Source organism: Condylura cristata, unplaced genomic scaffold, assembly GCF_000260355.1.
Source record: "Condylura cristata isolate star-nosed mole 26May11 unplaced genomic scaffold, ConCri1.0 scaffold00042, whole genome shotgun sequence".
Classification (NCBI taxonomy): domain Eukaryota; kingdom Metazoa; phylum Chordata; class Mammalia; order Eulipotyphla; family Talpidae; genus Condylura; species Condylura cristata.
In genome coordinates, this window is record NW_004567143.1 from 149858 (window position 1) to 163542 (window position 13685).

Here is a 13685-nt window from a genome sequence, read left to right on the forward strand (position 1 = left end):
GAGACTACTTTCATACCCATTAGGATGGCTATTAAACAGGGGCCCTCCCTGCTGACACAATGGGTTAGGACACAGCACTGTAAGCTGGCCACAGGCACTTCAGTGCAAGTTCAATCCCTGGCCCTGAAGGTGACCCACATGGTGCGGCAGACCTCTCCTTTCTCGCCTGCTGCTCCCCTCAGCAGCGCACCTTGTTGATCTGCCTGTTCTGCTCCCCGCTCTGTCTCTGGTGAATCCTCTCACGACCCCTGCACCTCTGGTCTGTACCCCATTTCTGTATGAATAAATAAATAAATTAAAAAAAATGAAAACAGTGTAAAAAGTATTGATGAGGATGCAGAAAAATCAGAACCCTTGTGCATTATTGGAGGTAATGAAAAACAGTGCAGTCAGTGTGGAAGACAGGCAGCTCATTAAATATTAAACTTAGAATTACCATAAAATCCAACAGTTCTTCTTCAAAGCAAATGCCCAAAGTAACTGAAAACAGAGATTGGAGTGGATAATTGTGCAGCCGACTTCACAGTGGTATCTCTCACAATCACCAGAAGGTGGAAAAAATCCAGTATCCATCAATGGACAAATGGGTAAGAAAAATGTGATCTGTCAGGATAATGAAATATTATGTGACCTCTTAAGGAACTGAAATTCTGATACAGGCAACCACATGCATGACGTTCGAACATGTTATGCTAAAATAAATAATCAATGTAATGGGACTAATGTATGACTCCATTTATTGAGGTACTTGGAGCAGTCGAACTTGTAGACAGTAAGTAGAGTGCTGGTTTTCAAGTCAAGGGCACAGCAGGGAATCTATGTGATCGATGTGGGACAGGTATGTTTCAGTTGGGGAAGATGACACGTTTGTAGATGTCTAATAGTGATATGACTGTAGCTAATGCCAAGGAATGGTAGACCTACAAATGGTACATAACAAATGTAGTTGTGTTATGTGTATCTTATCACAATAATTTTTTAAATAGAGCAAGAATAAAGAACCATTCTCCTTGCAGCTTTCTGGCTGGGGATGGCTACTAGGTAGAGAGGAAATCCTTCAAGGGTGCAGGAAAAAGAGAAGGGCCATAACCTCAGTGCCACGTCTGGCTCTAGCCACAAGAAGCAGCATGGAGCCAGGAAGATATCATAGCTTAGTCAGTTCTACTGCTTGCACAGGTCAGCAAACAAGGTGAAACAGGTGTTCTAGCATTCCAACTTCATGCCTTTAGTTTTCAAGTCCAGCTTGGCTCAAAAAGATACCTTTTATTCTCAAGATGCGGGACTTCGAAGAACTGAGATTCTTGAGACAACAGATGGCCATTTTCCATCTCCAGAAATGTTCATGTGTCCAGGCCTCTAAGAATTACTTTGTCCACACCCTTCTCATGAGTCACAGGCATGAATGCTGCCTACTTGTCTCCCTCTGCCGCCCCCCCTAACTCCAGGCCCACCTGGAATCATGTCAAGAACAGTGCTCCTAATTATAAATGGTAGACTTTCTCCTCTCCATCTCCTTCACCGAGGTCTGATCCAAGATTCAAGTGCCCCAGGGTGTTGCGACGAATAATCTCCCAGCCCCGGTGACTGTTACTACTGCGGGAGGTGGTACGGGACAAGGAGGGGGTTGGGAGAGCTGAGTAGGGTCTTGCTAGACCCCCATTTTCAAGCATAGAAGGTTGTTTCTCAAAAAGATGCTCTTGTCCATCCTCTTTATCTGAGTTCTTGAAAGCTTCCACATAACGAAGCACTTTGAAAGAATTCTGGTCATGATGGTTCTCAACTCTGAAGAGGGAAAAGGGGAAAGGACTCAGTTGGGTGGGGGAGGAGCAGAGGTAAAAAGGGAACATGTTAGGAACAGGATCAAGAGGAAAGGGGGAGAGGCCTCCCTGATGGTAAAGGGTTTAGTTAAAGTGTCAGTGCTATCAAGTCAGTTACTGCAGCATCAGTTCAATCCCTCCAGGGAGGAGACCCATAAGGTGCAGCAGACCTCTCCTCTCTTACCCACTGCTCCTCTCTGCAGTGTATTTTAGTCATTCTGCCTGTTCTGCATCTTACTCTGTCTCCAGTGAATCCCTCAGCCCCACACCCCCATCACCTCTGGCCTACATCCCAATTCTTGCATGCAAAAATAAATTTTTTTAAAAGAGGGAAAGGACCAGAATTGAGGCAAGAAAAGTGTCTAGGATCAAGTGGCGTGGAGTAGAGTGGAGGGTGAACTGGGATACACACCAAAGAGTTTGTACAATTAGTATTTAGAGGGTAGGGGTGTGAGAGAGAGAGAGAGAGAGAGAGGTGGTAGGATGAACATGGATAAGTATGAAAGAGAAAATGGGTTCAACTAAGAGATGAATGTTTCACAAGGATGAGGAGATATAATTCAGGAAATAAGTGAGATGAGAACAAGGTCAGGACTTAAGAGTAATATATGGAGGAGGTCAGCTTCAAGGCATGAAGAAACAGATATGGGCACCGGATGGGAACAAAACTAGTACATATAGGTACCCATGGGCACACTTGAGCATGGACACAGACACATGACTTTCCACGCGTTACTGCCCTGATGCCCACATGGCGTCAGGTGTGAGCACTGCTTTTACTCCCACCGGGGCTCCATTCTCCTTCCCCAAACAGGAGAGTACAGTCTCACTTTCTAGTGTGTCGATGTCTCTGTTAGGTACAATTTGGGATCTCAAGCTCCTAACTGTGAGACTGGTCATACGTGTTCCCATGGTCACACACACTCACTGGTACTCACCGAAGGAACCAGCGGTCTCCCAGCCCATACTCGTACCCACAGATCCCTGACCGAGGCCACAGGAAGCGTGGCATCTTCCTTTCCAGCATCACGGTGGTGGCCACCACCTGCAAGAAAGACGAGAGGTAGAGGAAGAGCTTGGAGAGAAGCATGCGGTTGAGAACACCAAGGCCATGACAGAGGGAATGGAGAGGACACTAAAATGAAGACACCAGACATCAGTGGACATGAGAGCCACTGTCCTGTGCAAGCTGCCATGCTCCCTGCGTTAGCTTGTTGTTCCTCATAAAAGGAAATAGAATATATTTTATGAGTGTTTTGATTAAAACTGTAATCCCTAAATTCCTATTCAGACTCATCAAAAATGAGTCACTCTAAACTAATCTCATTTCGTTTACAATAAAAGACATAGACCAATTATCTTGACTTCATACAATATTTAGATAGAATCTCTCTGATTTGAGGGACAGAAAGATGAGAGGACAGTTCAGGGAATTTGTAGCAAATTAGATACTCATATCCTAAGGAAGAAATGGGTGGGTTCATGACTGAAAACTGGCAGAAAATATTCTAGAGGCATGTCATCTGCTCTGTCCTTTGCCCAGCTCTCATTACTTAGATGAAACATAGAAAACAAGCTTATCAAACATTCCCATGACACAAAACAGGGAGGGATGTGTAATGTGCAAGGCAATTGAAGTAACAGAAAATGATGTCACCTGGCTGGAATGCTGGTCAAAAGCCAACACTATGAAATTTAAGAAAACATAAATATAAGGTACTACATTTATGTGTGAGATTCAAGTACTGAAGTACCGATTCTTAGCATCTTCTACTTATCTGTGACACTTAGACGACTGTAATAACCAGCTGGCTTCAAAGTCATTTGTTAAATGTCTATCTTCCCAATCAGACTGTGAGCTCCAGGTTAAATGTGTTGTGACTGACTTGGGTCCCCAGCTCTAGATAGTTATTACCACACTGTGGTGGCCACTTGGGCTCCATTCTCTTCCCCAAACAGCAAAGTGCAGTCTCACTTTATATGGAGTGGTGATGTCTCTATTAGCAAGTGCTAAATATTACTATTAAATAAATGGAAAGTCTGGGGGCAATACATAATATATGAACAGTATTCATGGAAGAGAAAGGACAAATAATGGAATTAAGATAGTTTTAATTCAAGGAACAGAGACCTTCCTAATAATAAAAACCTTTAAAATATGAAAAAATTCCTCTCCTATCAATAACTGCCCTAGTCTACAGGATAATAAGGGCCTACATGGCATTAAAGAAGATACTTGGTGGCCTTCTGACAAATAAATGATTGTATGTTGATCAGGAGTTCAACTAGAAAACCACTAAAAGCATTTTTTAAAAGATTTACTTATTTATTCATACAGAACTGGGGAATAGGCCAGAAGAGCAGGGGCGGTGAGAGGCTTAACAAGAGACAGAGTGGGGAGCAGAACAGGCAGACTGATGAAGTACACTGCTGAGGGGAGCCGCGGGCGGGTCAGGAGAGGTCTGCTGTGCCATATGGGTCACCTCTGGGGCCAGGGATGGAACTCACACTGAAGCAGCTGCAGCTCACTTGCAGTGCTATGCTTTAACCTGCTGCACCACCAGAAAGGGCCCCCACTAAAAGGATTTTTAACTCTAAAATTTTATTTTATTTATTTTTTAAAGATTTATTTATTTATGCGTACAAGAACTGGGGTGCAGGCCAGAGGTGCAGGGGTGAGAGGATTTACCAGAAACAGACTAGGGAGAAAAACAGGTAGATTGATTGAAATTCCCTGCTGAGGGGAACAGTAAGTGAGACTGGAGAGGTCTGCTGCACCATGTGGGTCACCTCCCTGGCTGGAGATCGAATGTAAGCTTCAGTAGCTGTGGGTAAAGCACTTAAGCACTTGCACCACCAGTTAGGCCTAACTCTAAATATGGGAGTTATAGCAACAACTAGAAGATTAAAATTAAAAACTAGATTTAAGAACAAGACAATTTCTACTATGTACAGATGACATGATAATATTTTTAGAAAGCCTTAAAGATTCTACCAAAAATATTATAAATAATTCATGAAAAAGTAAAGTTGTAGTCTACAAAAGCAATATATAAGAATCTGCTACATTTTTATATGCAAACAATGAGCTAAGAGAAAGAGAAATGAGGAAAATGATAATCCATTCATGATCTAAGTAGAAATATGAAAAATAAAAGCCCTAGGAGTAAATTTAACCAAGGAAGTAAGGACCTAAAAACTATAAAATAGTATTGAAAGAAATTAAAGAAGATATAAAGAAAATACTCGGTGCTCATGGGTTAGAAGAATCAATGGTGTTAAAATGCTCATTCCACCTAAAGCAATATACAGATTCAATGCAATCCCTATTGTAATTCTTTACAGAAATAGAACAAAAAAATTGAAGACTTTTATGGAACCACAAAAGACCTCAAAAAGCCAAATCAATTCTGAGAAAAAAGAACAAAAATGTAGTTCTCATGTGCCCTGACTTCGAACTATGCTACAAAACTACAATAATCAAAACACTATGTTGCTGGAATAAAAAATAAGCACACAGATCAATGAAATAAAATTGAAAGCCCAGAAACAAAAAAATATCACACATTCATGGGCAACTAATTTATGACAGAGGACCCAAACGGCTGCAATGGAGAAAAAGCCTTTTCAACAAATGGTGTTGGGAAACATGGACAGCCACAGGTTAAAAAAAAAAAAAAAACAAGTAGGCACTATCTTATACCATACACTAAAAGCAACTCAAAATGCTCAAAATGGCCTAAAGATTTGATTATAACACCTGAAACCATGAAACAGAAAAAAAATGAAAAACCATCTTGGTATCAGTTCTAGTGTTGTCAGCCTGTATTCATCTCCAACAGAAAGAGACTAAGAGAATATAGATAAACGGGATTGCATCAAACTAAAAAACTTCTGCACAGCAAAATAAGCCACCATTAAAAGAAAAGTCATCCTATTTAGTGGGGGAAAATATTTATATACCATATATCAAAAAAGAATTAATATCAAAAAATATAGAAACAACTTAGCAACAAAAAAACATGCAACCCCATTAGAAAATGGGCAGAGGATTTAATAGATATCTCACCAAAGCAGATGTGCATATGGAAAACAGGTACATGAAAAGATATTTTCATGTACAGTGTGACTTCACCTCATGCCTGTTAGAATGGTTATTATCAACAAGTCAAGCAATAATTCACATTGGCAAGAATGTAAAGAAAAAGGAACCCTTGTCTACCATTGGTGGGAATGTGAATTGGTGTAGCCATCTTGGAAAACAGTACAGAGTTTCCTCAACAAATTGAAAATAGAACCACCTTATGGCCCAGTGGTCCTACTTCTGAGCATTTAATTGGAGAATATGAAAACACAAGTCTAAAAAACATAGGCACCCCTCTGTTCAATGTAGCACAATTCACAATAGCCAAGATATGGAAACTGCCTAAGTGCCCAACGATGGCGGAGTAAAGAAGTTCACACACGTTCACACACACACACACACACACACACACACACACACACACACACACACACACACACTGGAATATTGTTCAACCATAAAAAGATGAAATCTTGCCATTGCAACAATGTGGATGGACATGAGGGGATCGTGTGAACTAAACCTGAAGGAGAAACACAAATTCTGTATGATCCCATGCATGTGGAACCTAAAGAAAACCCCAACAATCCTTTAGACTCTTACAACAGAATGGTGGTTATCAAAGGAGAGGAGGTGGAAGGGGTAACAGAGAAAGATGGTCACTGACAGAGGGTGACTGGCCATTTGGCAGTAGGTGTGCCCAGAAATGTAATCTACACAGGATTGTAAACTAATGCCACATCAGTTAAAGGAGAACAAAGCAATTTCTAGTTCCCAGTGGACGCATGGATGACTCCTTAGACCAACTTTCCTTGTGGTCAGATCCTGTCACTTTCCCTCCTTTTGTTCTCGCCATCTATGTGAATGCACCTCGGGTGATGGCCTCACGGGGATCTTCTGTGACTCTGCCAAGAGTCAATTACTGTAATAGTTTCCATTTTGATTATTCTCTCTACCCTCTGCCCCTCTGCCAGACTATCAGTAATAAACTCACCTGGGCCCTCCAGAGCTCATCTTGCTCGTGGGCCACCCGCCAGTGGGTGTCGCCCATCATGGCGATGAACAGGTTGAGCATGAGCAGCGTGGCGATGATGGCGAAGGCAAAGTAGACAATACCATACATGAAGGGCAAGTCCACGTCGTAGTTGGCGGGCCCGTCGATGATGGTGAGGAACAGCTCGAAGGTGCTGAACAGGGCCATGGGGTAATCGTAGAAATGGCCCAGATTGGCTGGATTCTCTGTCTGGAAAATGATATAGAAGGCTGCTCCGCCAGCACAAACATGGAGGTGGGAAAACAGGGAGGCATCATCAGCATCCTGGGTAGCATTTACTCTAGTCCAGTGCTGAGCGCTACACATTGACACACACTGCACATACGCTTATCCACCATGGAGATGTGTGAATGTAGGCACACACACACACACACACACACAAATGATGCAACAATAATAAAAATAAAACCCAATTAAAAATGGGCAGAGGGTTTCAATAGACATTTCACCAAAGATGTGCGGATGGACAATGATCACATATAAATATGTTCTACATTGTTTATTGTTAGGAAAGTGCAGATAAAAAGCATACTGTCACTTAACCTCACCCGGCTAGCCTCTGATGTCTGTCCTCTGACCACGTTCATCACTCTGGATAACGGCAATACTCAGACATTTAGAAAAAAAAAAAATCTGTCTGTCTGTCTGCTTATCTATCTATCTACTATCTATTTATCTATCTATCATCTATCTATCCATTCATCCATCCATCCATCACCTATCACCTAACTGGATTTTGCATTTTAGAAACCCAAATATTTAAAAGACAAATGTTTACAAGAATGCATGCACCGTCCACCAATTTTAAAGAAATGTGCATGTAAAAAGATGCAAGAAAGACACCTTTTTTAAAATGTGGATAGTCCCTAAGTAATCATCCATCACTCAGATTCCCTGTGGGTCCCTGGACTATCGTGGAGAAGTTCCCCCTCCTCAGCGTGCAGCCTACTGGTTGACAGTGGGCATGCGGGAAAGAGCAGAGCATTAGAACCTCTCTGTCTGGGGAACGGCAGTGTAAACAAGATGGCCCCCGGAGCAGAAAGGGGCTCAAACACTGCCTTTTTACTTACTAAAGAAGAAAGTAAATAGCACGGGCTCACTGTAAGCGGTCTGTGTACGACAGATGGGGTACAGGGTGGATAACAGGGGAGTCCGCGGCTAACAGTAAGTCCTCACTTGACGCCATTTTTGGAAACAGCGGCTTGGAGTGAAATAGCACTTAATAAAACCAGGTATCCCACAACACCTGTTATTCAACATCCTCCAAGTTGGTTTTATTCCCTCATCAACGTTACAACAAAATGACATCTGACAACCTGCTTAAGTCATCAAAACCGTTTTAGTCTCTCCTAGCTCAAGTGCTGGTGTACAAACGTTTTAGCGTACACTTTGGTGAGAATGCCCTCCAAACAGCGGTTTCTGAGGCCTGGAGTGGCATCCTGTGTGCTGACCATGGTATTTTGGAGTTGGGGTCTTCAAAGGCCGCCCTTGCGTGAGCAGCCGCAGCCACGGAGGACAGGATTCTACTTGCAGCGTTTTGCTCTTCCTTTCTCCTTCCGCCTTTGCCTAAGGACTTTCTTCTGCCTATCCACTCCCCTGCCCCTCCCTCGGCTCTTCCAGCTCCTTCTTGCTGGGCTCCTTCCTCTCCTCCCCGGCTCTCCTCCACAACCCTTGGTCTTGACTGCATCCCTGTTTGCTCTCCCCAGCTCTTCACAGCACTTCTCTTTTCCTCCAAACTCTGCAAACTCATTTCCTGTACTTCCTTTTTCAAATTATGTGCTTTTCTCTCAATGCCAAATGGTAGGGGGGAAAGTAGCGTGTTACTGTGCTATGGAGTGCTGTTTCTTCTTCTGCAGTGCAGACAGAAAAGAGTTAATCATCATGCTATCTCTGTTTGCCTACCTAGTTTTCTGAGCTCCACAACTGGCCAGTCTTTCCTGTTTCAAGTCTCTCTCTGCAAAGCCCTCTTCAGTCTCTGCTTTCAAGATCTGGCAGCGTTAGTCAACACGAGTGCTCTTGACCCAGAAATTATGAGCACATGGGTCTGCCTTCTAGACAGGCTGAGTGCCTCTGGTCTGTGGCTGTGGGTGTGCTTCTTGATTCACGTTCCACCACGGGATTAAAACAGCAAAGGGGAATGTAAATGAGAACTAAGAGCCAAGAGTGAGAGGGAGCTTTCTGGAGAACTGGATCTGGTGATCCATTGGAGGAGGGCGTAGTGCTCTCACCTGAGGCAAAGCCCAGGATAACTACAGCCATCAGCCAGCAGAAACGCAGCAGGTCTCCAAAAATCATCTACAGGAGGCAAAGAAGGGGAGGGTGTCTCAGCAGAAATTGGGGAGTTGCCCAGCGTTCCCCCAGTTCATTTTCCCTTTGCTCCCACTCCCTCCCTTCGTCTGGGAAGGTCATGTGGCTGAAGCCAGAGGAAGATTCAGGGCTAGCACTGACCTTCTGGATCATGATGGTGAAGGGGCCCAGCATCTGGAATCCTCGAGCAAAGTACATAACACTGCACCAGCCCAGCACCAGGGCGATGGACATGGGCATCACCTCCCCGTTCATGTTGGCCAGTCGCATCACCATGGTTACCAGCACCAGGAAGGCGTAGGTGATGCTGGGGGGGGCGGTCAGGGAGCAGGGAGTGAGAGGAAGGCTGGAAGTATTCCAGGTGCCCCCAGATGGCAGTGCCTTGGTGTTGCCACAGGCTTGCCTGTTCCTTCTAAAACCCACACTCACGTCTACTGGAGAGGACACCCTAGATGAGGGTCAGCTGAGCTCTGCATCCCAGACAGCAAGCAATTCTGGTGAGGGAGCACAGAGGGGAGGAAAGGACACTCACATGATGACGTGGAACGGCCCCCCGAGAACAGTCTGTCCGAAGTAGCGAGAGGCACCAACCCTGAAGATGTCCGGGATCTGGAAAGAGGCCGGCAACACAACCAGACAATGTACACAGCAGCTCAGCGCAGAATTCAGGGGGCCGGACCCCACTGCACCTCACCTCTAGGAGCAGAATGACCAGCGCCCCGATGACTGTCACCAGCTCCCCCACCAGTCGGAACTTATCCTGCTGAGTCGCATAGGCTTCCTGGGGGGGGAGGGGGAGGCAGGATGAGAAGTGCTTTCTGATGAACCGAGACTCCAGTCCTTTGGGGCAATGCGCTAAAGCAGCTAAGACCTACCTTCGAAGAAAATCTCCCCACCCCCATCACCTACCACCATGGCATTTGCCGTATGGCCGGCTCTGTGCTCAGGACATTAGTCTGCAAATCCAAGGCTTAATATGCGTTACATATGCTAGTGATTGAACTCTCGCCTAGCACATCAGTGTGTGTGTGTGCGCGCATGCGTGTGTGTGTGGTGAGTCATAATGTGTGATCTGTGCGCCGAAGGACTGAGGTCACATTTCAGAGTATCAAGAAGACTGAACCGGCAGGAAGAGGTGCTAGTGGCGTGGGGGTTTCAGCTGTGCTGAAGGCCCAGCTTGCCTGATGTTATCGTGGTCTCCAGCCGGTAAAACAGACCATCACAGACCTTGGGTTTCAGTATAGAGCCAGCTCCTATGGGCTCTATCAAAACCCTCAACCAGTCACTAAACCTCCCTGAGCTTGACATTTCTTATTTGTGAATTGGCGACTATGGCTACGTCTCAGGGTACCTGTGGAAATCAAATTAGGTGGTGGACTTGGATGCATCCTTTGAACCATGAAGCACAGTAGAGACATTCCTTACGCCTTAACACAACAGACAAAAGCCAATAGACAAAGGGGCAGAGAAGGCTAGAGACCATGTATGGGTTTTAGTTCTGAACAACAGGTGAGAAGGTGGCGTTCAAGGTCAAGTAGATAACACCTTCCTCCTTCTGTAATATGACTTCCAAGTGAAAGGCCTGCCATGAGAGATTTCTGGGATCGCAATCCTTAACGTTTTTGAATTTATGAACCCTCTGAGAATGCCATAAAGATTATGGACCATTTCCCAAGACAAGTGGGAAACACAGTTCACATATGAAATTGCAAAAATAGCTTCAAGTATCCTTTAGGCGTGGGGAACTCTGTCCTCAAGGTTGTATCTCTGAAGGGATGTGCTGAAGACAAGAGTTGAGCATCCCTGGGCGAGTGCGAAGGTGGATGAGGTAAGTCAGGGAGGATGTGATCTCTCATTAGGCAGAAAGAACATTAATCACCATTGCTCTGCACGTGTTCCCCTGCAGGCCCCACAGAGTCTCTGAAAGAGACAGAGACACCACGTGTGGAGTGGCGGTTATGGCCGAGAAAGGAGCACCCCCAGGAAGCCATGGCTGCACAACGCTTGTGTCAGCCCAGGAGAAGTCAAGGATATAACTGTAAGAGAAGCAGGGGGCAAGACTTCTCAGTGACAGTGGGGATGTCTCAAGTGGTCGCACGAGGTCAGGAGGGACCGGGAAGGGAGGCAGGCTGTGAACAGTCAGTCAGCAGCTGGAGTTCAGTCACGCTTTTGTTGTTTAAGGAATCAAGGTCCGTCAACATCTGTGATCTCTCTTGAGAAACTGAAAATTTTCCTTTATCATCTTATGGGCACCTTCCTTGTAGCGTCACTCCCAAGGAAACTCTGAGCTCCTCTTTGCCCTCTGAGCTAGCAACTCTCATGAGTCTCTTCTGAAATTCAGTTCCTGGATTTTGTCTTTCTCCCTTATCTTAGCCTTCCTGTACCACCCGTTTTTCGTTGTAAGGCTTACTATTTCCTCTTGAGAACGAGGCAGTGAGTAGTAGGATAAACAGTAAGTGTGTTACCTATAGAATTAAGATTACATTGAAAGCAGAGGGCTGCAGCTAAGTGCCTGTACAATCTCTTCAAAGTTATGTTTAAAACTGTGTTTCTTGGTTGAGTATGCCTGCAAGTCTTCCACGCACTTCCCTGGCTCAACGGAAAAGAAAGGGATGTGGGCACAGGTCGGCAGGAGAGTTTTGGGGATCAGAGCACCCCTAGAGGCCAAGGGGAGAGTGGCACCAGCAGCTGCAGGATGGAAGGGTCCAGTTCCCTAGTGGAGAACGTCAGGGACAGTTTGTGTCACCAGACCTCCTTCTAGAGCTTCCTCTCCCAGGACTTTTTTGTTCTATAGATTTCATTACAAGTGGGAAGTCCCCTGACAGTTTCACCAGTGAGTAAGCGGGGTGTCCAGTGACCCCAGATTTCTGCCTCAACTCCACCTGGGTTCTTGACTGCCCTGCAGTAGCGGCCTCTGGCACGCTCTCCCAGGCTTCGGGGGACATGGTCTCCCCAAAGCCCCCTTCCTGGCTGCTCCCTCCCCCACCCCACACTTTTAGTAGAGTTCTCATCTGTTTTGTTTTGCTTTATTGTGTTTGGTTTTTAACTTCTCTCTCTTTCTGGAAAGCAAAAGAAACTGTATGTGTTGTACTAGGGATAATGGTAGTCCCCACACCTGGTAGCAAAAGCCCCAGCTATGTATGCACAATGGAGAATTAATCGCGAAAGGGAAATCTGCCAGCTGTGACGACAGACCGATGGAGCGGGCATTATGCGGAAGGAGATAAGCCAGACAGAGAAAGACACAGACTGCCTGGTATCACTCGTGACAGGCATCTATAAAGATAAGTCAGGCTTAGGAACTGAGCGCGGAATAGTGATTGCCAGGGGCTGGAGTGTGGGAAGAAATGAGAGATGTTAGGAAGTGCACAAACTTTCAATCGTAAGATGAATAAAGTCTGAGGACCTAATGTTCAATGTGGTGATTACAGCTGAAAACACCACATTATATAAGTGAAATTTGCTAAGACAGTGGACCTTAATTGTTTGCACCCACACAGAAAAGAAGATAAACATTGAGGTAACGTGTTAATTAGCGAGCTGGTGGGGGCCTCTCACAATGCATGGCAGAGCACATCACCGAGATGCAGAAACATCTTCCAGGGTTATTTGCCCACTGTACCTTGATAAAGTTGGAAAGATATCTGCGGAGTCAAGCTCTTGTGACATTTGCTTTCCTTTCAATTTTAAGGAGAATTGTGGTGTTTCGCCAGTGGCTTCAGTTTGGAATAGCCATTCTTTGCAAAACTGAGAATGATTTCAGTATTTTAAAATGAGACGGGGACACTGAATTTCAACAAATGACTTTTTTGCTATAGCTTAGGCTCCCCTAAAAACTCCCCTCAGACCCTAGAAATAAAACCCTACACTCAAATTGTTAATGAATTCTTCTGAATTTTGTTCTCTGGAGACTTTACGCAAGACTTTCTGCCTCTATTGAGAGGTGGTCCCACTGCTTTCCAGCGTTGTGTTCCTTACGAAAAGGTGTTGGGGGTCCAGGCTATGCTTGGCCAAGTCAAGAAGCAGAGGCACTCATTCTAGAGGGCCTGTCCTTTCGTCTCCCAGCTCGCTCGCCAGTGTTCTCCTTCCCTCGATCCCCACACCACTGCCTCACACAAACCAGGTCTCCCAGCACCCAGCCCCCTCCTCAGCCCAGTCTCCCCATGCTTCTGGGCTGGTCTAAAATGCAAGCATGAAAATAGCAACACAGGGTGCTTCCCAGCTTCCAGTCTGCAGAATAAGAATGAAGGGGCGGAGGGAGTGGGGGGTGTTCTCTAAGTCCTTATCGCAGAAACTCAGTATAATATTTAATTAACACATAGAGAGAGAGGCTTATTTGCAGCACTATGGAAGTAACAACACAGGTGAAGCAGAAAGAGCAACACAGAGTGCTTCCCAGCTCCCAGTCGGCAGAATAAGGGAA

The 13685-nt window shown here is 45.2% G+C and overlaps 1 protein-coding gene across 1 annotated transcript in view; it reads right to left on the reverse strand.

Moving 5' to 3' along the window:
• Nucleotides 1-1481: 1481 nt before the first annotated feature.
• Nucleotides 1482-13685, reverse strand: part of TRPV5 (transient receptor potential cation channel, subfamily V, member 5) — a 22815-nt gene continuing 10611 nt past the window's right edge. Inside the window, exons 9-15 of the mRNA XM_004694329.1 lie at nt 9957-10043; nt 9795-9871; nt 9404-9569; nt 9184-9250; nt 6896-7164; nt 2756-2862; nt 1482-1782 (exon numbers count right to left, since the gene is read on the reverse strand). Coding sequence (XP_004694386.1) covers nt 1482-1782; nt 2756-2862; nt 6896-7164; nt 9184-9250; nt 9404-9569; nt 9795-9871; nt 9957-10043 — 1074 coding nt within the window. The remainder of the gene's footprint in view (nt 1783-2755; nt 2863-6895; nt 7165-9183; nt 9251-9403; nt 9570-9794; nt 9872-9956; nt 10044-13685) is intronic.